At 46.0% G+C, this 26,225-nt stretch overlaps 1 protein-coding gene across 1 annotated transcript in view; it reads right to left on the reverse strand.

Annotated features, from left to right (window-relative positions):
* Positions 1-10,154: 10,154 nt before the first annotated feature.
* LOC119939608 (transmembrane protease serine 11D-like) overlaps positions 10,155-26,225 on the reverse strand; it is a 50,461-nt gene continuing 34,390 nt past the window's right edge. The window contains exons 6-12 of the mRNA XM_038759723.1: positions 24,932-24,999; positions 19,414-19,574; positions 17,667-17,705; positions 16,305-16,482; positions 14,777-15,036; positions 13,185-13,327; positions 10,155-10,316 (exon numbers count right to left, since the gene is read on the reverse strand). Of these exons, the coding sequence (XP_038615651.1) occupies positions 10,155-10,316; positions 13,185-13,327; positions 14,777-15,036; positions 16,305-16,482; positions 17,667-17,705; positions 19,414-19,574; positions 24,932-24,999 (1,011 nt within the window). The remainder of the gene's footprint in view (positions 10,317-13,184; positions 13,328-14,776; positions 15,037-16,304; positions 16,483-17,666; positions 17,706-19,413; positions 19,575-24,931; positions 25,000-26,225) is intronic.

The raw sequence follows: 26,225 nt of genomic DNA on the forward strand, positions 1-26,225 counted from the left end.
ACCTCATCTTGAAAATGGGGATTAAGACTGTGAGCCCCCCGTGGGACAACCTGATCACCCTGTAACCTCCCCAGAGCTTAGAACAGTGCTTTGCACATAGTAAGCGCTTAATAAATGCCATCATTATTATTATTATTAGCTCTGGCAAATCAATACCTGTTTCCCCTCCTATTTCAACTGCGAGCCCCATGGGGGACCTGGTTGCCTAACCCAGTGCTTTGTTTAGTGCTTGGCACATGGTAAGTGCTTAACAAATACTACAGTTATCATTAGCAATTATCATTCCTCTTTTGTGGTCCGTTCTTCTCAGTAAGTGGAATTTACAGAGGCTCGCCGAGTGCAGAACACAGTAGAGTTGGTAGACAGGATCCCTGCCCTCAAGAAGCTTACAGTCTAGCGGAGGAGCTTACAATCTAGCTCTCAGATTTGCTGTTCTAAGAAAGTCATTTCATCCAGCGCTTAGAACAGTGCTTTGCACATAGTAAGCGCTTAATAAATGCCATTATTATTATTATTATTTCATTCAGCACGGTCGCTCCCAGGCTGCTCTGCCTTCTTCTCTACCTGTGACTTTGCCACATTTTTTAAGCTCGCTGTGGGTTCAATTCCGTTGTATTGTACTCTCCCAGGCACTTAGTACGGTGTTCCACACATAGTAAATGCTCGGTAAATACCACTGATAGATAGATTGATTGATTGATTGATTAATTCCCCTTATTGTATCTGTGAAACGTTTAGGTCACCCACCTTGGCTGTGATTTCCCCAGTCAAGCTCTCCATCTGGAAACTATTTGGATACACCGCCGCGGCCTGCTCTCCTCCCAGATCCTGACCAAACAAACCTCTATAAATTTCATACTAAAGGAGATTTTTTAATAGTTTAAGCGCAACTTCAAAATCTGTTCAGCCAAGAGACTGGAAATCGTGTAAATGGGTGGCACCTAACAAACCAGTTGCTAGTAAAAACACGGGAGTCCTTGTAAAACTGTTTTCTCTAGAGCAAGTTTTAACAGATAAATTCGAAAATTCTTGGATAATCTGCAGATGTTTGCGAAGAAAGTTTCGAGGCCCAGTGAAAAAGAATTGAGTGGATGTCAGAGAGGAACAAAACCTTCAAACTACCGATGTTAGTTCTCAGGAAATTAGCGTAGGAATCTAAATTAACATTCAATCTAGTAAATGAATCTCAAAGAGAAACTCTGTTCTTCAGGGATTTATGGGTGAAAGTAATCACAGTTGTAATTTGTCCACTAAATGTTTCAGGTGCTGGAGCTCATGGAGAAGGAAGATGGAGATACCTCAAAGTCTAACTTCCTCATGGCTTTTGAATGTTCTGGGAGTCAGAAGACTTGAGAAGGCAGAGAAGCAGTGTGGCTCAGTGGAAAAAGCGCAGGTTTGGGATTCAGAGGTAAAGGGTTCTAATCCCGACTCTGCCTCTTATCAGATGTGTGACTGGGCAAGTCACTTCACTTCTCGGTGCCTCAGTTACCTCATCTGGAAAATGGGGATTAAGACTGTGAGCCCCACGTGGGACAACCTGATTTCCTTGTATCTCCCCCAGTGCTTAGAACCGTGCTTGGCACATAGTAAGCGCTTAACAAATACCAAAACTATTATTATTTATTATGATTGAGAATTTAATCTCAGCTCTGCCACTGGCTTGCTGTGAGACCCTGGGCAAAGTCACATAATAGAGAAGCAGCGTGGCTCAGTGGAAAGAGCCTGGGCTTTGGAGTCAGAGGTCATGGGTTCTAATCCCAGCTCTACCAATTGTCAGCTGTGTGACTTTGGGCAAGTCACTTAACTTCTCTGTGCCTCAGTTACCTCAGCTGTAAAATGAGGATTAAGACTGTGAGCCCCCTTTGGGACAACTTGATCACCTTGTAACCTCCCCAGAGTTTAGAACAGTGCTTTGCACATAGTAAGCACTTAATAAATAATAATAATGATGGCATTTATTAAACACTTACTATGTGCAAAGCACTGTTCTAAGTGCTGTAAATAAATGCCCTCATTATTATTATTAGTAGTAGTAGGAAGTTCCCCATGCTCAGGGATTATGTCTCCCAATTCTATTGTATTATTCTCTCCCAAATGCTTAGTATAAAGTGCTATGCACACAGTAAGCACTAAATAAATACCACTGACTGATTGATATATGATAACTGCTCTTACGTCCAACGTGAATCGCTTGTATCCATCCCAGTGCTTAGTACAGTGCCTGGCACAAAGTAAACACTTAAATGCCATTATTAATACTGTTATTATCTCTTTGGTTGTGAGTCTGCTGTGAGGCAGAGGCACTGTCAGATCAATTTATGTTCTAATTGTCCCAGGGCTTTGAATAGTGCTTGAAACCTAGTTTGTGCTAAAAAAATGTCAGTCAATCAATGGTATTTATTGAACGTTTGCTGTGTACCAAGCAGTGCACTAAGCACTTGGGAGAGTAAAATAGAGTAGGAAGACACAATTTATACTATTATTCAGTACTAATTTAGTTTAACAGTTAGATGTTACCAACTTATCCTATCCCACCTCTATTACTGCGTCAGCCTCCTTGCTGACCTCTCTGTCTCCTGTCTCTCCCCAATCCAGTCCATGCTTCATTCTGCTGCCCAGATTATTTTTCTAAAAAAATGTTCAGTCCATGTTTCCCCACTCCTCAAGAACCTCCAGTGGTTGCCCATCCACTTCCGCATCAAATAGAAACTCCTGACAGTCAGCTTTAAAACACTCAATCACCTTGCTCCCACCAACCTTGCCTCGCTGCTGTCTTTCTACAACCCTGTCTGCACAATTTGCTCCTCTAATGCCAAACTACTCACTATATCGCATTCTCATCTATCTCACTGCCGACCTCTCGCCCACGTCCTGCTTATGGCCAGGAACGTCCAGAAAATTATTTGCCCCACCTTAGAAGTCCTATCGAAGAAATATCTCTTCCTAGAGGCCCTCCCTGACAAAGATCTCATTTCCTCTTCTCCCACTCCCTTCTGTGCCACCCTTGAACTTGTATTTTCTCCCTTTATTCACCTCTCCCTCAACCCCACAGTACTTATATGCGTTTCTGTAATCTATTTACATTAATGTTTGTCTCCCCTCTCTAGACTGTAGGCTCGCTGTGTGCAGGGAATGTGTCTACCAATTCTGTTGTTTTGTTATATTGTACTTTCCCAAATGCTCAGTACAGTGCTATGCCCACAGCAAGTGCTCAATAAATATGACTGATCGAGATATATTGAAAATCTTATTTATTAATTTTTTTTCATCGGAGGAGTGGGAAGAATCATTTAAAAGGGATCAATTAAGCCTAATACAAAATAGTTGAAAAAGCTTTTATCCAGTTTTAGAAAATCTTGCTAGATTGGAAACAACTCACCTATTTGTTCTCATGATTGGTAACACTAGAAACCCTGGCTATGAGAGGTCATTGGGCTCTCCGTGAATTGAGGTGTTAAATTCAGTTGAATGTTTGTATGGAGAAAGTATTTTGTTTTAAGTTCATAAAAGCATCACTGGAGATGAGATTCTCAGAACTGTGCTTGTTCAGGGCAGGGAATGTGTTTGTTTAGTGCTATATTGTACTCTCCCAAGTGGTTAGTACCATCCAAGTGCTTAGTACAGTCCTCTGCACACAATAAGTGCTCAATAAATACAATTGAATGCTTGTATGAACAGTGCTGGCAGCAGCAAGAGAAAAGGATTAATCCAGATTTACATGTCCTTCTTTTTCAGGCTTCAGCACCGAGAGCTCAGAAATAATAATAATAATAATAATAATAATAATAATAATAATAATAATGGAATTTATTAAGCACTTACTATGTGCAAAGCACTGTTCTAAACACTGGGGAGGTTACAAGGTGACCAGGTTGCCCCACATGGGGCTCACAGTCTTAATCCCCATTTTACAGATGAGGTAACTGAGGTCCAGAGAAGTGAGGTGACTTGCCCAAAGTCACACAGCTGACAATTGGAGGAGCTGGGATTTGAACCCATGACCTCTGACTCCAAAGCCCGGGTTCTTTCCACTGAGCCACACTGCTTCTCAAATGCTTCTCAAAGAAATGAAGCCAAGACAAAATCAGACATCCAAATGTACCTTTAGCATTCCTGCTGTTATTCTTATTAATGTCTGTCTCCTCCTCTAGACTATAAGCTCATTACGGGCAGGGAATGTGCCTGCAAATTCTGTTGTATCATACTCTCCCAAGCATTTAGTACAGTGCTCTGCATTTTGTAGGTGCTCAGTAAATACAATTGATTGATGACTGATTGTCCCTGCATCTCCTCCAGCCCCTCAACTGAGTGTTCATTGCCTACAATTCCAGGCAGAGAGGCAATCAGACAGAAGAGGAGGAGGAGAAGGAAAGACAAAGGACTGTTCCAACTCTTAGGCATCTAGCTGGGTAAATAATAATAATAATAATAATAATAATAATAATAATAATAATAATAATATTTGTTAAGCTCTTACTATGTGCCAAGCACTGTTCTAAGCGCTAAGGTAGATAGAAGGTAATCAGGTTGTCCCAAGTGGGACTCACAATCTCAATCCCCATTTTACAGATGAGGTAACTGAGGCACAGAGAAGTTAAGTAGCTTGCCCAAGGTCACACAGCAGACAAGTGGCGGAGCCAGGATTAGAACCCACATCCTCTGACTCTCAAGCCTGGGCTCTTTCCACTAAGCAATGCTGCTTCCCATATCCTCGCTAAACCTAACTCTGACTTGCAGACTCCCCGAGTCAGGTGGATTTCTCGAGGCCTGGAGCAGCCAAGAGGAAAATCCTCTCCATACAGTACACAGGGCTGAGCCTCTCTGCCAATCAATCAATCAATCATATCTATTGAATGCTTACTGTGTGCAAAACACTGTATTAAGCACTTGGGAGCGTACAGTATAACAGAGTTGGTAGACACATTCCTTTCCCACAGCGAGCTTACAGTCTAGAGGGATACAAGCTAATCAGGTTGGATGTAGGCCCTGTCCCTCATGGGACTCTCACTCTTCATCCCCATTTTATAGACAAGGTAACTGAGGCACAGAGTAGTTATGTGGCTTCACCAAGGTCATACAGCAAACAGGTGGTAGAGGCAGGATTAGAACCCAGGTCCTTCTGAATCCTAAGCCCATGCTCTATCCAGAAGGCCATGCTCTGTCTCTCAGCCTGCCATGTCTCTGTGTTTCTAACGCTCTGTCACACAAACACAGACCCACACAGAGACCCCCCCCCACCCCGACACACATAACGCACGCAGACATAACACACGCAGACATATGTGGAATTGCCAGTAGAAGGCTGGCTTCCTCTGAGTGCAGGCAGGGAGTGTCCAACTGGCAGCCTGCTCTGAGTTATTCAGCTGAAGTGATTACAAGGCACTAGAGCAGTCAAGTCTTCACAGCCCAAGTGCCACTTCACTGATTTAAGAAGCATTTAAAACCTGTCTCCTTGACTGGGTGCCAAAAATCTCAAATCCCGAGTTGAAGGCAGAGGAGAAACGGACGCTGAGTCTCAAGCTCAGGGGATAAATTCATGCAGGTCAATTAAGGGGGAGACTGCTGAGTTTGGGAGGGAAACTGTTCATTTTTCCAAGAAGATGACTATTCTAATTTCCATCACTCCGAGATTAGAAAGGTCAGAAATCCTCTTTCCTGCCTTAATAATAATAATGATGGCTTTTATTAAGCGCTTACTATGTGCAAAGCACTGTTCTAAGTGCTGGCGAGGTTACAAGGTGATCAGGTTGTCCCACGGGGGGCTCACAGTCTTAATACCCATTTTACAGACGAGGGAACTGAGGCCCAGAGAAGTTAAGTGACTTGCCCAAAGTCACACAGCTGACAATTGGTGGAGCCGGGATTTGAACCCATGACCTCTGACTCCAAAGCCCAGGCTCTTTCCACTGAGCCACGCTGCCTTATTGATCAATCAATCCTATTTATTGAGTGCCTACTGTGTGCAGATTACCGGACCAAGCACTTGGAAAAGTTCACTACAACAGAGTTTGTAGACACATTCCTTGTCTACAACAAGCTCACAGTCTAGAGAGGGAGACAGACATTTATAAAAATACATAAATATTTATAAATATCTATTCTAATATGAGATGCAGTCTGACCCAGTGGGAAGAGCGTAGTTTAGGAATCAAGAGGACCTGTGTTCTGAACTCGGCTCTGCCACTTGCCCGCTGAGTGACCTTGCATAAGTCACTTAACTGATCTGTGCCTCAGTTTCCTCAACTGTAAAATAGGTGTTCCCTACCTGTTCTCTCTCTTTCTTCAAAGGTTAGCCCCATAAGGGAAAAGTATTGTGTTGGACCTGATGATTTGTGTCTATCTTAGCATTCAGTACCAGGCTTGGTACATTTTAAGCGCTTAACAAGAATCAGTTATTATTAAGCATTCAGTGCTGTGCTCAGCACACAGTAAGTGCTCAGTAAATACCACTGATTAGTTGATATTGATGGGGCAGTCGAATGTACAAGCACATATGCACACGTTACAATGCATTATATGTTATAGGGGAAGCAGCATGGCTCAGTGGAAAGAGCCCGGGCTTCGGAGTCAGAGGTCATAGGTTCAAATCTCGGCTCCGCCAATTGTCAGCTGTGTGACTTTGGGCAAGTCACTTCATTTCTCTGGGCCTCAGTTACCTCATCTGTAAAATGGGGATTTTAGACATTCATTCATTCATTCATTCAATCGTATTTATTGAGCGCTTACTGTGTGCAGAGCACTGTACTAAGCGCTTGGGAAGTACAAGTCAGCAACCTATAGAGACGGTCCCTACCCAACAATGGGCTCACAGTCTAGTTGAGAAGCAGCGTGGCTCTGTTCTAAGCGCTGGGGAGGTTACAAGGTGATCAGGTTGTCCCATGGGGGGCTCACAGTCTTAATCCCCATTTTCCAGATGAGGTAACTGAGGCCCAGAGAAGTTAAGTGACTTGCCCAAAGTCACACAGCTGACAATTGGCGGAGCTGGAATTTGAACCCATGACCTGTGACTCCAAAGCCCGGGCTCTTTCCACTGAGCTACGCTGCTTCTCAACTAGACTGTGAGCCTGTTGTTGGGTAGGGCCTGTATCTGTAGGTTGTCGACTTGTACTTCCCAAGCGCTTAGTGCAGTGCTCTGCACACAGTAAGCGCTCAATAAATACGATTGAATGAATGAATGACTGTGTGTCATGCAGCTTTAAGTGCACTCCCTGGAATGGAATTAAAACCAAGTGACATATTGCTTCATGAAGCAGACCATTTGACACTCCAGTGTTGAAGAATTTTAATGGGAGCAGTGAATCTTTTTACAATAAGCATATACAAATGTGAAAAGAAAAGGCTTCTGCCCCAAATCATTTCATGGGCAAATAGTCACTCAACTCTGTTGACAAGATCTAGTCTAGTCTAGTCTCGTCCTAAATTCCTAAAATTTCCGCTCCGCCAAAATCTCTCTATTCATGCATTTGATTTCTTCTCCACCCCATCTTTTTGTTGGCTTTCTTTATGTGATTCTGCTTCTATACCACTCCCATGTCACGTAACCCCATGCACGGGTCACCTTGATCTTCTTTGGAATGTTACTGGATTTGGTATTTGTCAAGCATGGTTTGATTGGAAGGTACTTGAGAAGGGATCGTGGGGTAGGTCTCAAAACTTGTCTGCAAAGAAAATAGATCTTGTAACCTTTCCTTATTTTGTTGTAGCTATAATAGAAGTAGTAGTAGTAAAATAAGCATTAACAGTAGCAGCACTAGTACTGATAGCAATAGTCGTAATAGTAGTAGTAATCGGTAAGAGTAGCGAAAGTAGTAATTGAGCATTTAGTACAGTGCTCTGCACACAGTAAGTGCTCAATAAATACGATTGATTGATTGATAGTAATAGTAGTGATAGTAATGGTACGAGAGTAGTGATAGTAGCGGTAGTAATCGCATTTATTGACATCCCCCTTGCTATGGTAGTTGTTAAGCGCTTACTGTGTGCCAACCACTGTTCTAAACACTGGAGTAGATACAAGTTATTCAGGATGGACACGGTCCCCGTCCCACGTGGGGTTCACACTCATAATCCCCGTTTTACAGATGAGGTAACCGAGGCCAGAGAAGTGACTTGCCCAAGGTCACACAGCAGACTGGGGATTAGAACCCAGGTCCTTCTGACCCTCAGGCCCGTGTTCTATCCACTTGGTGTGAGGCACTGAATTGGGCACTTGGGGAGTTCAGAAGAAGGATGGATGGAGAAACCAGTGTGTCACCTCACTTACTCTCCATAAACTTTATCCCCTCTCAAGGCACTTCACTTCCTACTAAAATCATACCTCCTCCAAAAAGCCTTTCCAAACTCATTTCCTCACCTTATTCACTCTTCTTCATACTCACCCTATCCCCAGCGCCACAACACTTCTGTATGTATCCTTACTTTCCCCTATTCAAATTTTAATTTAATATCTACCTCCCCTACTAGACTGTATAGATTAAATTTTGAACAGGGGATCTATAGCTACCTCCCCTACTAGACTGTAAGATCCTCAAGAGGAGGGGGCTCATCAACAATTCACTGTATTGTACTCTCCCTAGGACTTAGTGCAGTGTTGTGCGCACAGTGAGCCCTCTATAAATCCCATTTATTATTTCTTACTTACGAGTACTCTAACATACTCTAACATGGTGCTAAGTCTGAGTTATCTATCAGTCTATCAGTCAATCAATCGATAGTATTTCCTGGGCACATACTCTGTGCAGAGCACTGTACTAAGCTCTTGAGAGAGTACAGCACCTTCCCACTCCTCAGAAGCTCATTGGTTTCCCATCCGCTTCTGCATCAAAACGGAAACTTCTTACCATCAGCTCTAAGACACTCAATCAGCTCTCCCCATCCTGGCCCTTAGGTCGGAAGCAGCAGAGAGTAGTGTGACCTAATGGATAGAGCACGGGTGTGAGAGGAGCTGGGTTCTAATCCTGGCACTGCCACTTGTCTGCTGTGTGACTTTAGGCAAGTCACTTAACTTCTCTGCACCTCAGTTATCTCATCTGGAAAATGGGGATTAAGACCGTGACCCCCATGACCCCTGGCCCCTAGTAAGCACTTGGCAAATACCATTTAAACTGGCAAAGACTTTCAGTAAGTAGTAGAGAACAGAAGCACGACCACCAAGAAGATGAAGGAAATGGAGAAATTTTCACCTGTGGATAGTCTAAGAAGATGATGGCTCTCTTTTTTTTTAATGGTACTTGTTAAGTACTTACTACGTGCCAGACACTGTGTTAAGGGCTGGGGTAGATACAAGATAATCAGGTTGGACCTAGTCCCTGTCCCACATGGGGTTCAGTTTCTAAGTAGGTAATCTGAGCTCTTCTTCTGACAGGAAAGGAAACAGCTAAAAGGGGACACCGTCGAAGACAGAATCGTGAAGAGTGATGCCCAGGGCAAACACAAAATGATTTCTGATCAAATCCCACAAAACCAAGCTGAGGGAGCAATCTCTAGAGCTCCAAAGTGGTAGATTCAAATGAAACCAAAGAAAACACTCCCCGACGTAGGCGGAAAGCGTCCGTGATTTGTTGCTTCTGGAAGTTGGGCAGCCTGATAATAACTGTAGGTTGGAGAGAGGTTTGGATCAGCTCACTGTCAAGAAAAAGGTCACTCTCTGTTTCCCCTATCACTCGCTCTATTCAAGCATTGGCTAGCAGAAAGTCAGCCAATCTCTGGGCTTGCCTGTTTTCCATCACGTTCAATTTAGGATCCTGGTTTCGCTTTCTGTGACCGGGCAGGGAAGGCAAGGCTGCCCTGGGTCTTGGGGGAGGCTCTGGAGAGGAAGGCCTCAGATCCACAGGGTAGGAAATGATCAGGATGCAGTGACAGTTCTCTGGAGGGTGGATGCTCGGCCTCTTGGAATGGGAAGATAGCGGGTGGCTGGGATGTGGGGTTTCGGCAATACTCCGAGCAGCGTTCCGGGGACAAAGTACACAGAAGCAGGAAGTGACACAGCAGGGATTTTGGCTGCTCCAAGTGGAGAGCTCAGATGAGGAGCCCAACGGAGAAGCCAGGGCGGCACCAGCAAATTGAGAGTGGCTTTCGACATTGGAGGACTCATGCCTTGGTGGAATAAAGCCCCGGGGGATCAGAGGAGCAGGCCCTGCCTCCCGTAGGGGACTTCAGACACCAGTCTGCTCCCTAATCCAGTCGCGGTAGGCCGTCACGCGGGTGTAGACTCCGGGCTTGTCCGGCACCCCGCATTCGTAACCCCAGCTCACTAGTCCAATGAGCGTCCAGATCTGCCTTGAGTCTCCCGTAACTAACGGACCACCAGAGTCACCCTTGGAGGGAAAAGAAAATATCGATCAGGAATTGGAACCAACTCCCGGTAGACTGAGTCATCCATCCATCCATCCATCCATCCATCCATCCATCGATCAATTGTATTTATTGAGTGCATACTACGTGCAGGGCATTGTACTGTACACTTGGAAGAGCACAATACAATAGTGCCAACTGTCAGCTGACTGAGCCCCTTCCTTCCTCTCCCCCTCGTCCCCCTCTCCATCCCCCCCATCTTACCTCCTTCCCTTCCCCACAGCACCTGTATATATGTATATATGTTTGTACATATTTATTACTCTATTTATTTATTTATTTATTTTACTTGTACATATCTATTCTATTTATTTTATTTTGTTAGTATGTTTGGTTTTGTTCTCTGTCTCCCCCCTTTTAGACGGTAAGCCCACTGTTGGGTAGGGACTGTCTCTATATGTTCCCAATTTGTACTTCCCAAGCGCTTAGTACAGTGCTCTGCACATAGTAAGCGCTCAATAAATACGCTTGATGATGATGATGATGATGACCTTGGGCAAGTCACTTCGCTTCTCGGTGCTTCAGTTACCTCATCTGCAAAGTGGGGATTGAGACTGTGAGCCCCATGTGGGCCGGGGACTGTATCCAACTCAGTCTGCTTATCTCCCCCTCAGCACTTAGTACAGTGCCTAGCACATAGTAAGACCTTAACAAACATCACCATTATTATAATTTTTATCTTACATCCCCCAGGAAAATTATTCATTCATTCCTTCACTAGTATTTATTGAGCACTTACTGTGTGCAGAGCACTGTACTAAGCACTTGGAAGGTATAATCCAGCAACAAATAGAGACAATCCCTACCCAACAACGGGCTCGCACTTTTCTGTCTCGTGAGTACTTCTGGGACTTGAAGTCCCAGCAATTCTCAGGAAGTTGGCAGTGGCCGTGACAGGATTAGGTCAATCTTGGGGTAGGGGAGCTTGCAGAGGACTTCAGAGTGAGTGAGTTTGGTGACGGGAACTCACTCCCCTCAGGGATCTGGTCAGACGGTGGATATTGGGGGAAAGGGAGAGAGGAAAGGGAGCCAACGGTGGTATTGTTGGCAGAGAAGTCAGTCTGGAACAATTCACAATTCTCTTCCTGTGGTGAAGACACCAGGCAGGCAGTCACTAGGGCCCACGGATGAGGAATCTCAACTCCAGAACCAGGGATAAGGGGATGTGTTGAAAAATTCATTCATTCATTCAAGCATATTTAATAATAATAATAATGATGGCATTTGTTAAGCACTTACTATGTGCAAAGCATTCATTCATTCATTCAACTGCATTTATTGAGCACTTACTGTGTGCAGAGCACTGTACTAGGCGCTTGGGAAGTACAAGTTGGCAACATATAGAGATGGTCCCTACTCAAGTACCAGGGTAGATACAAGATATTCAGGTTGGATCCAGTCTCTGTCCAACATGGGGCTCACCGACTAAGTTGAGGGAAGCAAGCAGCGTGGCTTAGTGGAAAGAGCACCAGCGTGGGAGTCAGAGGTTGTGGGTTCTAATCCTGCTGGCCACTTGTCAGCTGTGTGACCTTGGGCAAGTCACTTAACTTCTGTGCCTGTTACCTCATCTGCAAAATGGGGATGAAGACTGTGAACCCCACGTGGGACAACCTGATTACCTTGTATCTACCCCAGTGCTTAGAACAGTGCTTGGCACAAAGCACTGGGGAGGACACAAGGTGATCAGATTGTCCCACGTGGGGCTCACAGTCTTGTTCCCCATTTTACAGATGAGGTAATTGAGGCCCAGAGAAGTTAAGTGACTTGCCCAAAGTCACACAAGCTAACAATTGGCAGTGCTTACTGTGTGCAGAGCGCTGTACCAAGCACTTGGAAAGTACAATCTGGAAACAGACAGAGACAATCCCTACCCAACAATGAGCTCACACTCTAGAATGATAGTTGTGGTATTTTCTAAGGGCTTACTATGGGCTTAGCACTATACTTAGTACTGGGGTAGACTGATATAAGATAGATCAGGAAATCTCTGTCCCACATGGAGCCCACAGTCTAAGGCAGAACAGGTATTGGATCCCCATGTTACATATGAGGAAACCGAGGCACAGAAGAGTGAAGTCACTTGCCCAAGGTAGCAGAGCTAGCAAATGGAGGAGCTGGGTTTGGAATCTGTGCTATTTCCACTAGGCTTTGTTTTCACTGCAGCATTCCCGGCTAGCAAGCTGAGATCCTAGAGAAGCAGACTGGCCCAATGGAAGCAGCACGGGCCTGGCAATCGAGGACCTGGGTTCAAATCCTGTCTCTGCCACCTGACCTCGGGGAAGTCACTTAACTTCTCTCTGCCTCAGTTTCCTTATCTGTAAAACGGGGATTCGGTACCTCTTCTGTCTCTCCCTTAGCTTGAGAGTCCCATGAGGGACAGGGGATGCGCCTGACCTGGTTATCTTGTATCGATCCCGGGGCTTCGTACAGTGCTTGGCACAAAGGAAGTGCTTAGCAGAAACAACGATAATTCCAAATCACTCCAAATAATGATATTATTATCATTATTAGTATTACTTGGAATGAAATGGCCTCAGCAGCAGCTCTTTGAAGCAGAAGATTCTTTTATTCTGTTTTTGAAGGACATCCAGGTGAAGAAAGGGTTTCAGACTGTACGCTCCTTCTGTAGACTATAACTGCTCCTTCTGGGCACTTATTGCGCTTACCGGCTCTCTTGTACTGTGCTCTCCCAAGTCCCAAGCACAGTGTAAGTGCTCAGGCAAAACCATTGATCTATTTGGGGTCCAGTGATGGGGGTAGGGGGACGCTCTGACCACCCCCACCCTCACAGAGCTCCCCCTGAGGTCCGGGAGAACCTGGCTTGCATCTACCTGGCAGGCGTCCACCCCACCTCGGGGGTATCCAGCACACAGCATGCCTTCAGTGATGGCCCCGTCGTAAGCAGACGTGCTGTTGCAGACATCGTTGCTGATGACTTCCACCTCGGCTTGTCGGAGCCTGGGTTGCGTCGGCCCTGGGCGGGGGGAGGAAAAGCGTCATGGCTTTGACAGAGATGGAGACCCTGGGGAAAACGCGGGGTGGGTCTCAGAGCCTTCTGGTAACTGTACCCTCCCCTTCCTCCTCTCCAACCTGCCCCACCTTACCAAACAACCCCTTCCAAACTGACCCGTGAGCAAAGCATTTAGAGGGTCCCTTGGACAGCCATCAGAGTGGTAGGGGGATGAAGCAAGGCCGTTCATCTGATTATCTCTCACGGACGTCTCCCCCTGTAGACTAGAAGCTCCTTATGGGTAGGGATCACAGCTCTTAGTGCCTGGCACATAATAAGGGCTTAACAAATGCCGTGATTATTAGTATGAATTGTTACGGTGCTCCGAATATGATTAAGTGCTGAGTGAATACCAGCAATTGACTGATTCTCAGGACCAAGCATGAGTCGATGCTTTACAGGTGATGGAACTATTCAATCCTGACTAGCCATCGCCCATGGTCCTTCTCCAACCTTCTAGACTGTGAGCCCACTGTTGGGTAGGGACCATCTCTATATGTTGCCAACTTGTACTTCCCAAGCGCTTAGTACAGTGCTCTGCACACAGTAAGTGCTCAATAAATACGATTGAATGAATGAATGAATGAATGAATGAACTGATAGGCCTCTTCTCCCCTTCCCCAAATTTCTCAGCCATCTGGCACACCAGGGATGCTCTATCAGGGTACTAGCTACTAGACAGCTAGCCTTGATGAGATAACCTTTACTGGGAAATCAGTGTACGGTGTCAAAGGCAGCGTGATCTAGTGGAAAGATCAGGCACCTGGGAGCCAGAAGACCAGGGTTCTAATCCTGGCTCCCTCACGTATCTGCGGTGTGGCCTTCGGCAAGTCGCTTAACCTCTCTGTGCCTCAGTTCCTCCTCTGTAAAATGAGGATAATCCTGCTTCCTCCTACTTCATCATTGCTAGTATTTACTGAGTGCTTACTATGTGCAGATCACTGAACTAAGTGCTTCAGAGAGTCCAATACAGCCGAGTCGTCTGACTTGAACTTGAGTCCCATGTGGGACAGACACCATGTCTGACCTGATCGTCATAAATCTACCCCAGTGTTTAGTATAGTGTTTGGCACTTAGCATTTTACAAACAGCACCAGATTTATTATTCGTTTATTATTGCTGAGGGAAAGGGGGGATGCATTGAGTAACGGAGATGAAAACATCGGCCAACCTGCCTGGCTAGCTGAGTCAAAACCCTAAAGTGGTTTGTGGTGGGACTCTGGTGCACTTAGTACAGTGCTCTGCACACAATAAGCGCTCAATAAATACCATTTCTTGATTGATTACAACCTCCAAGAGTGATGACAGCCCAAAGATGGGTTTTATACCCTTTCCAGTTTCCATGGGGAACAGACTCTGGCCCCTAGGTCCCTCTCAGAAAAACCACCTCTCCCTTATTGTCCTTCCGCTCACCGCCGGGCATGGTGGATCCCCACCCCGTCACGTATGCCATCGTCCGCGGTGGGTACTGCGGGCTGGATCCCGGGAGACATACTCGGTGGATATTTCTGGTAAACGTGACTCCAGAGGACAGTTGGACCGCTGCAATGTCGAAATCGTGACGTGGGTATCGATAGTTCCTGTGGATCAAAATCCGCTGGACTCCTATTCTCCTGCCAGGTGGACGTATGGAATTGCCAAAAGTAACTGACCACTGGCGTGGATCACTGTTTCTGAAAGGGATGGAGAATGGAGTAGTCTCAGGTTTCGGCCACAGTGCAGAGGGGTGGAGAGGTACCCAGCTCTAGAGTTTGGGGGGATTTTCCATGTTTGAGCCTGAATAAAAACTCAGGCCGGTCCCTCCCTCCCTCCTCCCCTCCACCAGTGCCGGGCAGGTCCGAGCACAGGCCCAAACTGTTGGTTGCCCCGATCTTGTCTATCTCCCTGCCGACCCCTTCCTTTCCCACTTCCTTCGTCTAGCCTGTAACTCCCTCCGCCTCCATACACACCAGACCACCACTCTCTCCACCTTCAAAGCTTTACTAAGGTCACATCTCCTCCAAAAGGCCTTCCCGGATTAAAACCTCTTTTTCCCAGGCTCATTCTCCCTTTTGCGTCATCAATGCGCTTTACACTTGGACACTTGATATTCACCCCACCCCTAACCCCACAGCACTCACGTTCATATCTTTAAATGATATATTATAAATTATTTATTCATATTAATGTCCGTCTCCCCCTCTCAACTGTAAGCTTGTAACTGGAGGGGAACTAATTCTGTTGTACTGTACCCTCCCAAGCACTTAGGACAGTGCTATGCACATAGCAAGCGCTCAATGAATACCATTGATTGATTGCACCATGGCAAGGCTCCCACCCATGGTCCAATATTTCTCAGAGAAAAGAATTAAGGTGAGAGAACCGAGTCCCTGCCCTGAGGCCAGGGATTTCTTGGAACACTGTAACCCACTCGGTTCTGCCGACATACTGGTAGCACTCAGCTAGAACACGAGCAGGAAATTAGGAGATGCTGTTCTAACCGGGCCGGCCTGTTTGGGCCCTGTTTTGGGAAGGCCACCGAGGACCAAGAGAACCATCTACTTGGGACGAAGCCACCCCTGGGTGCTTTGTGGTTCAGCATTGGGGGTGCCTTGGAAGGGAAGCGGCGTGGTCCGGTGGCTACATCAATCATCATCAATTGTATTTATGATGATGGGCCTGGTACAGAATGGGCCTGGGATCCAGAAGGACCTGGGTTCTCATCCCTGCCCTTCCATTTGTCTGCTGTGTGACCTTGGGAAAGTCACTTTATTTCTCCGTGCTTCAGTTCCCTCATCTGTAAAATGGGGATTAAGACTGTGAGCTTCACGTGGGACACGGACTGCATCCAACTTGTATCTCCCCCAGAGTTTAGAAAAGTGCCTGGCACATAGTAAGCACTTAACAAATACCATAAAAAAAAAAAGGGGGAGCAGCTGTCCGGAGCCGGGGGAAGACTTACTCTCGGAAGCAGTGAGCTGCTGTCAACAGCCACGTGTTGCTGATCAGGACAGCTCCACAGTGATGGACGTTCCGGAGCTGGAGGCTGGCTTGCCACGGCCAAGATCCTTCCTGGGCCAGCGAGCCGCCCATCACTCTGTCACCTGAGGAGGTCATCGGGTTGGACCGCATCCCACAGGCTGGAGGAGAGATGTCTGTGAGTTTCCGGCTGCTGCCCCGAGGAATCCAACCCCTTCCCCCTTCATACCCAACAGGCCATTACTCTCCCCTCCTTCAAAGGCTTATTGAAGGCCCATCTCCTCAAAGAGGCCTTCCCTGACTAAACCCTCCTTTCCTCTTATGATGGCATTTATGATGACATTTTATTAAGCGCTTACTATGTGCAAAGCACTGTTCTAAGTGCTAGGGAGGTTACAAGGTGATCAGGTTGTCCCACGGAGGGCTCACAGTCTTAATCCCCATTTTCCAGATGATGTAACTGAGGCCCAGAGAAGTTAAGTGACTTGCCCAAAGTCACACAGCTGACAATTGGCAGAGCCGGGATTTGAACCCATGACCCCTGATTCCAAAGCCCGTGCTCTTATCTTTGCTCTTTTTATTCACTCCCTCCCCTCAACCCCACAGAACTTATGTCCATAGCTGTAATTTATTTATTTATATTAGTGTCTTTCTCCCCCTGTAATAATAATAATAATAATAATAATAATAATAATGACTTTTATTAAGCACTTACTATGTGCAAAGCACTGTTCTAAGCACTGGGGAGGTTACAAGGAGATCAGGTTGTCCCACGGTGGGCTCACAGTCTTAATCCCCACTTTCCAGATGACGGAACTGAGGCCCAGAGAAGTTAAGTGACTTGCACAAAGTCACACAGCTGACAATTATCAGAGCTGGGAATCGAACCCATGATCCCTGACTCCAAAGCCCGGGCTCTTTCCACTGAGCCATGCTGCTTCACGCTGCTGCTGCGCTGTAGACTATTAGCTCAATGTGGGCAGGGAATGTGTCTACCAACCCGGTTATATTGCTATATTGCACTCTCCAGAACACTTAGTCCAGTGCTCTGTACACAGTAAGCACTCAATAAATAAATACACTTGATCAATTGATTGACTGATGACAAATCTCCTCTGCCCAGAGAGTGTCCAAAACTGGGTAGGCCTTTACAACGATGCTCAGCTGAAATAAAACCAAGTGAGGAAGAGCAATTCTACCTCCATTGACCCATTAGCTTGGATGGTCCTACGGGCCACTGGGGAGGTCAGGGCTAGTGGGTCTGGAAAAGATCCCGATCCGATCCACAGCCCAACCCGCCCAAGGTTTATCATTCCCGAGGAGCCAATAGGTTTGCGGAACTCACCACGGATGAAAATGTTTTCTATTTCTTCGTTAGTCAGTGCTGGAAGGAGGAAAAATTAAAATGGAGTGAGCTCAGCATACATTGTGTTTCCCTCATAATCATAATGATGATTGTGGTATTTGTTAGGCACTTAATATGTGCCAAACACTGTTCTAAGCGCCGGGGTAGATAATAATAATAATAATGATAATAAATAATAATGATGATGGCATTTGTTAAGTGCTTACTATGTGCAAAGCACTGTTCTAAGCACTGGGGGGGATACAAAGTCATTAGGTTGTCCCCTGTGAGACTCACAGTCTTAATCCCCATTTTACAGATGAGGGAACCGAGGGTCGGAGAAGTGAAGTGAGTTGCCCAAAGTCACACAGCTGACAATTGGTGGAGCCAGGATTTGAACCCGTGACCTCTGACTCCAAAGCCCGGGCTCTGGTAATTAGGTTGGATAAGGTCCCTATCCCACAGGGGGCTCACAGTCTTGATCCCCATTTCACGGATGAGATAACTGAGGCACAGAGAAGTGACTTCTCCAAGGCCACATTGCAGCCTTGTGGCAGAGCCGGAATTAGAACCCATATCCTCTGACTCTCGGGCCTGTGCTCTTTCCGCTAAGCCATGCTGCTTCTTGGGATGCTGGCTGGTGAGCGGGTGCGGTGGAGAGACCAGGCTTGGAAGCTTGGTGAGGGGTGACAGGTGAGGGGTGTTTCTGGGGTGGCCATTTGCCCAGTTTCATAATGGTCAGTGTGGTTTACAGTGTTTCCGTCCCCTCCCTCGTAGGGTCCCAGACACCCTTATGTCTGGCATTTTTTCTTAACCTGCAACCCCTGCCTCAGTTTCTGCCACTGAGTCCTGTGTCTTGAAAGGGGTGCCCATATTCAGAGGGATCCAGAGGAGAAAAGGGAAAGTCGGGGATGGGGGGAGCCCCTGGAGGAGCAATGCTTTGGGTTCAGGTGGACTGGGGTAATAATAATAATAATAATAATAATGGCATTTGTTAAGCGCTTACTATATGCAAAGCACTGTTCTAAGCGCTGAGGAGGAGACAAGGTGATCAGGTTGTTCCATGTGGGGCTCACAATCTTAATCCCCATTTTACAGATGAGGAAACTGGGGCCCAGAGAAGTGAAGTGACTTGCCCAAAGTCACACGGCTGACAAGTGGCAGAGCCGGGATTTGAACCCATGACCTCTGACTTCAAAGCCCGGGCTCTTTCCACTGAGCCACGCTGGGTAGACTTTTATTTTATTTTATTTTATTTTATTTTGTTAGTATGTTTGGTTTTGTTCTCTGCCTCCCCCTTTTAGACTGTGAGCCCACTGTTGGGTAGGGACTGCCTCTATATGTTGCCAATTTGTACTTCCCAAGCGCTTAGTACAGTGCTCTGCACGTAGTAAGCGCTCAATAAATACGATTGATGATGATGATCTGGCATCGCCGGGTGCCAAGCTCAGTGGACGGGGGGTCACTGGTGCCTGGGTTTGAACGCCTAGGGAGGGATGCCGCCCTGGGGAGACGGGATGCGTGTAGCAGACCCGGGGCCAGAGAGAGGCCGGATGAGCTGGTCCTTCTGATGGTCCCATCCCGGTCAGGATTCCCTTCAAATCCAACCCTCTGGAAGTTTCACCAGGGAGAGATCACGTTGAGGGCCAGAGGAAGAGAAGCCCCTTATGGATCACGGGCCAGGTCAGGGCCGCTGGAGGAGGGTGGTTAGATCAAGACATTAGCCTGGAAAAACCCTTGGACTTGCGTGTTATCTCGGTTGAGAGGGGATTTATTTGCAGCGTCCCCGATGTCCCCAGCCTATCCACCAAAATCCTCTCGACCGTGCTCCTGATGGAGGCTCTGTTGTTATTGGATCTGAATCGAAATTTCATCATGACATCTGCGTCCACACCGCGGCTGCTCGGTCTGCGTACCCAAAAGAGAGATGGGAAGGGATATACATCCATCCATCAGTCGATCAATCCATCGTATTTATTGAGTGCTTTCTGTATGCAGAGCACTGTATTAAGCACTGTGCAGTATTAAGTACAATCTAATGTACCCTGCGCACACTGAGGCCATTTTCTTCAGCTCTGTTACTGCTCTTCCTTATCGAATCAGTTGGCCATTGAAAATTGACTCTGGAGGCGTAATTGTCACCCTCACCCTCACAGAGTAATGGTCGCCCTCATAGAGAAGAGGCACTTCTCTGTGCCTCAGTTACCTCATCTGTAAAATAGGAATTAAGACTGTGAGCCCCGTGTGGGACAACCTGATTACCCTGTACCTACCCCAGTGCTTAGAACAGTGCTCGGCACATAGTAAGCGCTTAACAACGTACCATCATCACCATCATCATCATCATCACCCCGGGAAAAGGGCACTCCTGGGTTTTCATGGACAAAGTTTGCAGGTGTGCAAGAGATTCTCTCTGGGGAACTCACACCAATGGATGCTGCCTCAGTGTCATTTAACCTTGCTGTCCCTCGGTTTCCTCATCTGTACAATGGGGACAATAGAACATCTCTCCTCGCTTCTAAGATTGTGTCACTGCTCTATGCCTCAGTTTCCTCGTCTGTAAAATGGGGATTCAATAACCTTTCTCCCTCCTACTAAGACTGTGAGCCTCATGAGGGATAGGGATTACGTCCGACCTGATAATCTTGTATCTACCCCAGTGTCCACTGTTGGGTAGGGACTGTCTCTATATGTTGCTAATTTGTACTTCCCAAGCGCTTAGTACAGTGCTCTGCACATAGTAAGCGCTCAATAAATACGATTGATGATGATGATGATGTTCAGAACAGTGCTGGATACATAGTAAGTGCTTAATAAACACCACCATTATTATTATTTTGTGAGGCCCATGTGGGAGAGGGACTGTCAGATCTGACTGTCTTTTATCTACCTCAACTTCAAAGATAACTTAAAACAAATAATATTAGCATGAATCAATCAATAGTATTGTCTTCTGTGTTCAGAGTACCATTCTAAGAGCTTGAGAGAACATAATGTAATTAGGAGATATCTTCTCCAGTACCAACAGTTGTATTTCATGAGTGCATACTATGTGTCAAGTAAACACATAGATGTAGTTGACACAGTCCCTGACCGACAAGCGGCTCATGGTAGGAGGAAGAACAGGTATTAATAATAATAATAATAACAATGATGGCATTTGTTAAGTGCTTACTATGTGCAAAGCACTGTTCTGAGCGCTTGGGGGATACAAAGTAATCAGGTTGTCCCACGTGGGGCTCACAGTCTTAACCCCCATTTTACAGATGAGGGAACTGAGTCCCAGAGAAGTTAAGTGACTTGCCCAGGGTCACACAGCTGACAAGTGGCAGAGCAGGGATTCAAACCCATGACCTCTGGCTCCCAAGCCCGTGCTCTTTCCACTGAGCCATGCTGCTTCTCTATTAATAATGATAGTAATCTCTATTAAGCTCTGTTATTAATAATGATAATAATAACAATAATAATACTAGTGGTATTTGTTACTATTTGCCAGGCACTGAAATAAATGCTAGGTTAATTACAAGCAAATCGAGTTGGACAAGTTCCCCGTCCCGTGTGGGCTCCCAGTCTCAATCCCCATTTTACAGATGAGGTAACTGACGCACAGAGAAGTGTTGTGACTTGCCCAAGGTCACACAGAAGACAAGTGGTGGAGCTGGGTTTAGAACCTATGGCCTTCTCACTCCCAGGCGTGTGCTCTTTCCACTAGGCCACTCTTGAATCTGCATTTTACAAATGAGGAAACTGAGGCTCAGAAAGGTCAAGTGACTTGCTCAAGGGCATCAGCTGACAAATGGTGGACCTGGGATTTGAACCCAGATCTTCTGACTCCTAGGACCATCCTCTTTCCACTAGGCCACACTGCTTCTTCCTACTCTCCAGGCGTTGACATTTTCACATGGGAGCTCCATAATTTCCCAAATCTCTGAATATCTCTACCCCTCACTAAACAAGTGACATTTTTTTTTCCTTATTGAAATAAAGGTGGGGACTGAAAACGATTTTGGAAAAATATGCCAGTTCTGAAACAGGAGTAAGAGAAACAGAAAATTCTCCACCATCGTCGAACTGAAAGTGAATAAAAATATGTCTCTGAGAGAGTTGGTATTTCTTTTCTTTAAATATATAGACTGTGAGCCCATTGTTGGGTAGGGACTGTCTATACGTTGCCGACTTGTACTTCCCAAGTGCTTAGCACCGTGCTCTGCACACAGTAAGCGCTCAATAAATATGATTGAATGAATGAATGAATAGACAATTGCCTGACTGAAGTGGGATTTTTTTAACTAATGGGATGGTAGCCCCCTTTGGGGAGGATGGAGTTGAAGAGAACAGTGGGTAAAAAAAGCTCATTATGCCTCCTGACCCGAAGACCTCATTCAGCTGAAAAAAGTGGGCATATAGCTAGGGAAAGACTTATTGAGTGAAATTTATCAGCGGAAACCTCTTGACCCCCCAGCAGGATTCATCCTGAGTCACCCTGAGGGCAGTGCGGGCCTTATCCTGAAAAACAAGTTTGATTCAATTCGGCCTCACTTGTTTTTTTCAAATGGTATTTGCTAAACACCCACTCTGCGCTGTACTAAAGGCTGGAGTGGAGAAAAGGTGGTTAAATCAGGATGAAGACTGTGAGCCCTTTCAGGACAGGGACAGTGTCCAACTTGATTTGCTCGTATCCACCCCAGTGCTTAGACCAGTGCCTGGACTAATTCTATTAATTCTATTTGTGCTGACGATTTTGACACCTGTCTACATGTTTTGTACTTCCCAAGCGCTTAGGACAGTGCTCTGCACACAGTAAGCGCTCAATAAATATGATTGAATGAATGAATGGACTAATTCTATTAATTCTATTTGTTCTGAAGATTTTGACACCTGTCTACATGTTTTGTTCTGTTGTCTGTCTCCCCCTTCTAGACTGTGAGCCCGTTGTTGGGTAGGGACTGTCTCTATATGTTGCCAACTTGTACTTCCCAAGCGCTTAGTACAGTTTTCTGTACACAGTAAGTGCTCAATAAATATGATTGAATGAATGAATGGACTAATTCTATTAATTCTATTTGTTCTGACGATTTTAACACCTGTCTACATGTTTTGTTCTGTTGTCTGTCTCCCCCTTCTAGACTGTGAGTCCATTGTTGGGTAGGGACCGTCTCTATATGTTGCAAACTTGTACTTCCCAAGTGCTTAGTACAGTGCTCTGCACACAGTAAGCACTCAATAAATATGATTGAATGAATGAATGGACTAATTCTATTAATTCTATTTGTTCTGACGATTTTGATGCCTGTCTACATGTTTTGTTCTATTGTCTGTCTCCCCCATCTAGACTGTGAGCCCGTTGTTGGGAAGGGACAGTCTCTGTATGTTACTTGTACTTCCCAAGCGCTTAGTACAGTACTGTGCACACAGGAAGCGCTCAATAAATATGATTGAATGAATGAATGAATGGCACACAGTAAGCATGGCTTAATGGAAAAAACATGGGTTTAGGAGACAGAGGACGTGGGTTCTAATCCCGGCTCCAGCACTAGTCTGCTTTGTGATCTTTGGCAAGCCACTTAACTTCTCTGTGCCTCAGTTACCTCCTCTGTAAAATGGGGATTAAGACTGTGAGCCCCACGTGGGACAACCTGATCACCTTGTAACTACTCCAGCGCTTAGAACAGTGCTTGGCACTTAGCGCTTAACAAATACCATAATTATTATTGTTATTATTATCAGGTTGGGCACCTGTCCCGCAAGGGGCTCAGGGGAAGGAGGATTCCCTCCATTCCTCCGATAATATGGAAAATAATACTCAGTTATCTACACTCTCTGGGCTGACTTTAGTCCACGTGCTGCAGAAAACTGGGTGTTGATTGTGCTGGTATTTGTTTTGAACCATATATGTGCAAAGGGTAGAATTGTGCCTGGGTTTAGACGTCCTGAACTAGGAAACAAACTGTGCTTCTTAGGTGCTACCCTTTGGAGGCAGAGACCCGGCCACGGAGACGGATGCACGGAGCCGGTGATAGCCAGACAGAGTCTCCAACGAAGAGGCAGAGGTACGCAGGAGGGAGAGTCAGTGACATGAAGGGAGAGGCAGAGGAGAGGGAGAGGTGGCTGTACTGGCCTCCTCTCCCCCTGTAGTTCCCGAAGGACATGGGGCTGGGGCAGCACGCTGGGATATGGCGACTGATGGTAACCTTGTTCCATTACCCTTCCCCACCCCCATTTTTCCCAAAACCCCACTTTTTTGGAGATGGGAACCACCTCTAAGCAAATCAAGGCCCTCATTAGTGTTGACCCAATCCCAATCCTGTTTTATTATCCCAATCTTATTTTATTATGCTCTCCAAGCACTTAGTACAGAAGAGAAGCAGCGTGGCTCAGCGGAAAGAGCCTGGGCTTTGGAGTCAGAGGTCATGGGTTCAAATCCCGGCTCTGCCAATTGACAGCTGTGTGACTTTGGGCCAATCACTTAACTTCTCTGTGCCTCAGTTCCCTCATCTGTCAAATGGGGATGAAGACTGTGACCCCACGTGAGACAACCTGATCACCTTGTATCCCCCAGTGCTTAGAACAGTGCTTTGCACATAGTAAGCATTTAACAAGTACCTTTATACTTATTATTATTATTAAGTACAGTGACCACCGTGAGCAGGGAATGTGTCTATTATATTGTTTTACTGTACTCTCCCAAGCACTTAGTACCATTCTCTGCACGCAATAAGCACTTGATAAATACCATTGACTGACTCCTCTAGACTCTAAACTCATTGTGGGCAGGGACTGTGTCTAATAATATTAATAATGATGATGGCATTTATTAAGTGCTTACTATGTGCAAAGCACCATTCTAAGCGCTGGGGAGGTTACAAGGTGATCACGTTGTCCCACGTGGGGCTCACAGTCTTCATCCCCATTTTCCAGATGAGGTACCTGAGGCCCAGAGAAGTGAAGTGACTTGCCCAAAATCACACACCTGACAATTGGCAGAGCTGGGATTTGAACCCATGAACTCTGACTCCAAAGCCCAGGCTCTTTCCACTGAGCCACGCTGCTTCTCTAAGTCTACCAACTGTGCTACTCTTATACTGTACTCTCCCAAGCGCTTAGTACGGTGCTCTGCACACAATGAGTGCTCACTCAATGATCAATTGACTGCTCTGCAAGCAGCAAATACCGTTGCTCGATCGATTGACTGATCGATGATCCAGCCAGCAACGGGTCTGATTTTGCAACTATTTGTCCATATATAAGTGTGGGGCTGGACTCACCTGAATCTGGCGACGTGAGACATGATGAACTGGTTTCTCAGTTCCGACCGATTAAAGATATCTTCTATCTGTTCGGGGAATAGAAAAGACTGTCAACAGGAAGAAAGCTTGATGAATCATAGAAAGGTTCTCTGCCACTCTTGGCTTTAGATGGAATCAAGAGAAGAGTCAGGACAGTTCAGAGCAGGACACTTTAGATCTCTGCTCCGCCTTGCCATTAGGGTGTATGAGGAAATAGTGGAATCCCACCCACCTGAGTCAAGAAAACACACATGCTGATGAATAGGTATTTAAAATAAACAGGGACAATATGCGAACAGAGGGAGAAACCCGTCCTGGTTTCCCTTTCTTGGTGTAAAATCCTTCCTGGCATAACAAAGTGGAAATTCAGAGGAGGTGGATGAAAATCAGACACCTCGTTCATTACAAACTTCCCACCGTTTGACAGAAAACCTTCAAATTTAGAACAATAATAAGAGATTTATTTGCAAGCCTCGGCATAATAAGGCAAAGCAGCACGGGCCTGCGAGTCAGAAGGAACTGGGTTCTAATCCCTGCTGCTCCGCTTGCCTGCTGTTTGACCTTGGACAAGTCACTTCTCTTCCTCTGTGCCTCGGTTACCTCATCTGTAAACTGGGGATTAAGACCGTGAGCCCCGAGTGGGACACAGACTGTGTCCAACCTGTAGAGCTTGGGGCTACCCCAGAGCTTAGTACAGTGCCCGGAACATAGTAATTGCTTAATGAATACCATAAAAATAATGACATTATCAGGACATGGGGAGTTTTTAGATTGAGGAATGAAGAGGGCAGAACCTAGAGGCAGGGGAATGTTCCTTAGACGGGTCATGACTAGTTTGAAGAAGAGTCTAAGGACAAACTTTATCACTCTCTATCCCTCCTGTTTAATAATGGTAATGATGGCATTTGTTAAGCGCTTACTATGTACGAAGCACTGTACTAAGCGCTGGGGGGGGATAAAAAGTGATCAGGTTGTCCCACGTGGGGCTCACAGTCTTAATCCCCAATTTACAGATGAAATAACTGAGGCACAGAGAAGTTAAGTGACTTGCCCAAAGTCACACAGCTGACAATTGGCGGAGCCGGGATTTGAACCCATAACTTCTGACTCCAAAGCCCGTGCTCTTTCTACTGAGCCACGCTGCTTCTTGCGGAAAGCAGCGTTTAGAGGAAAGTCTGTATTCCACGGCATTGACCTCTATTAAAATTATTCCCCTGCCTCATTGGAAAAACCAATCAATCAGTTAATGGTATTTATTAAGTGTTCACTGTGT

Source organism: Tachyglossus aculeatus, chromosome 17, assembly GCF_015852505.1.
Source record: "Tachyglossus aculeatus isolate mTacAcu1 chromosome 17, mTacAcu1.pri, whole genome shotgun sequence".
In the NCBI taxonomy this organism is placed as follows: Eukaryota; Metazoa; Chordata; class Mammalia; order Monotremata; family Tachyglossidae; genus Tachyglossus; species Tachyglossus aculeatus.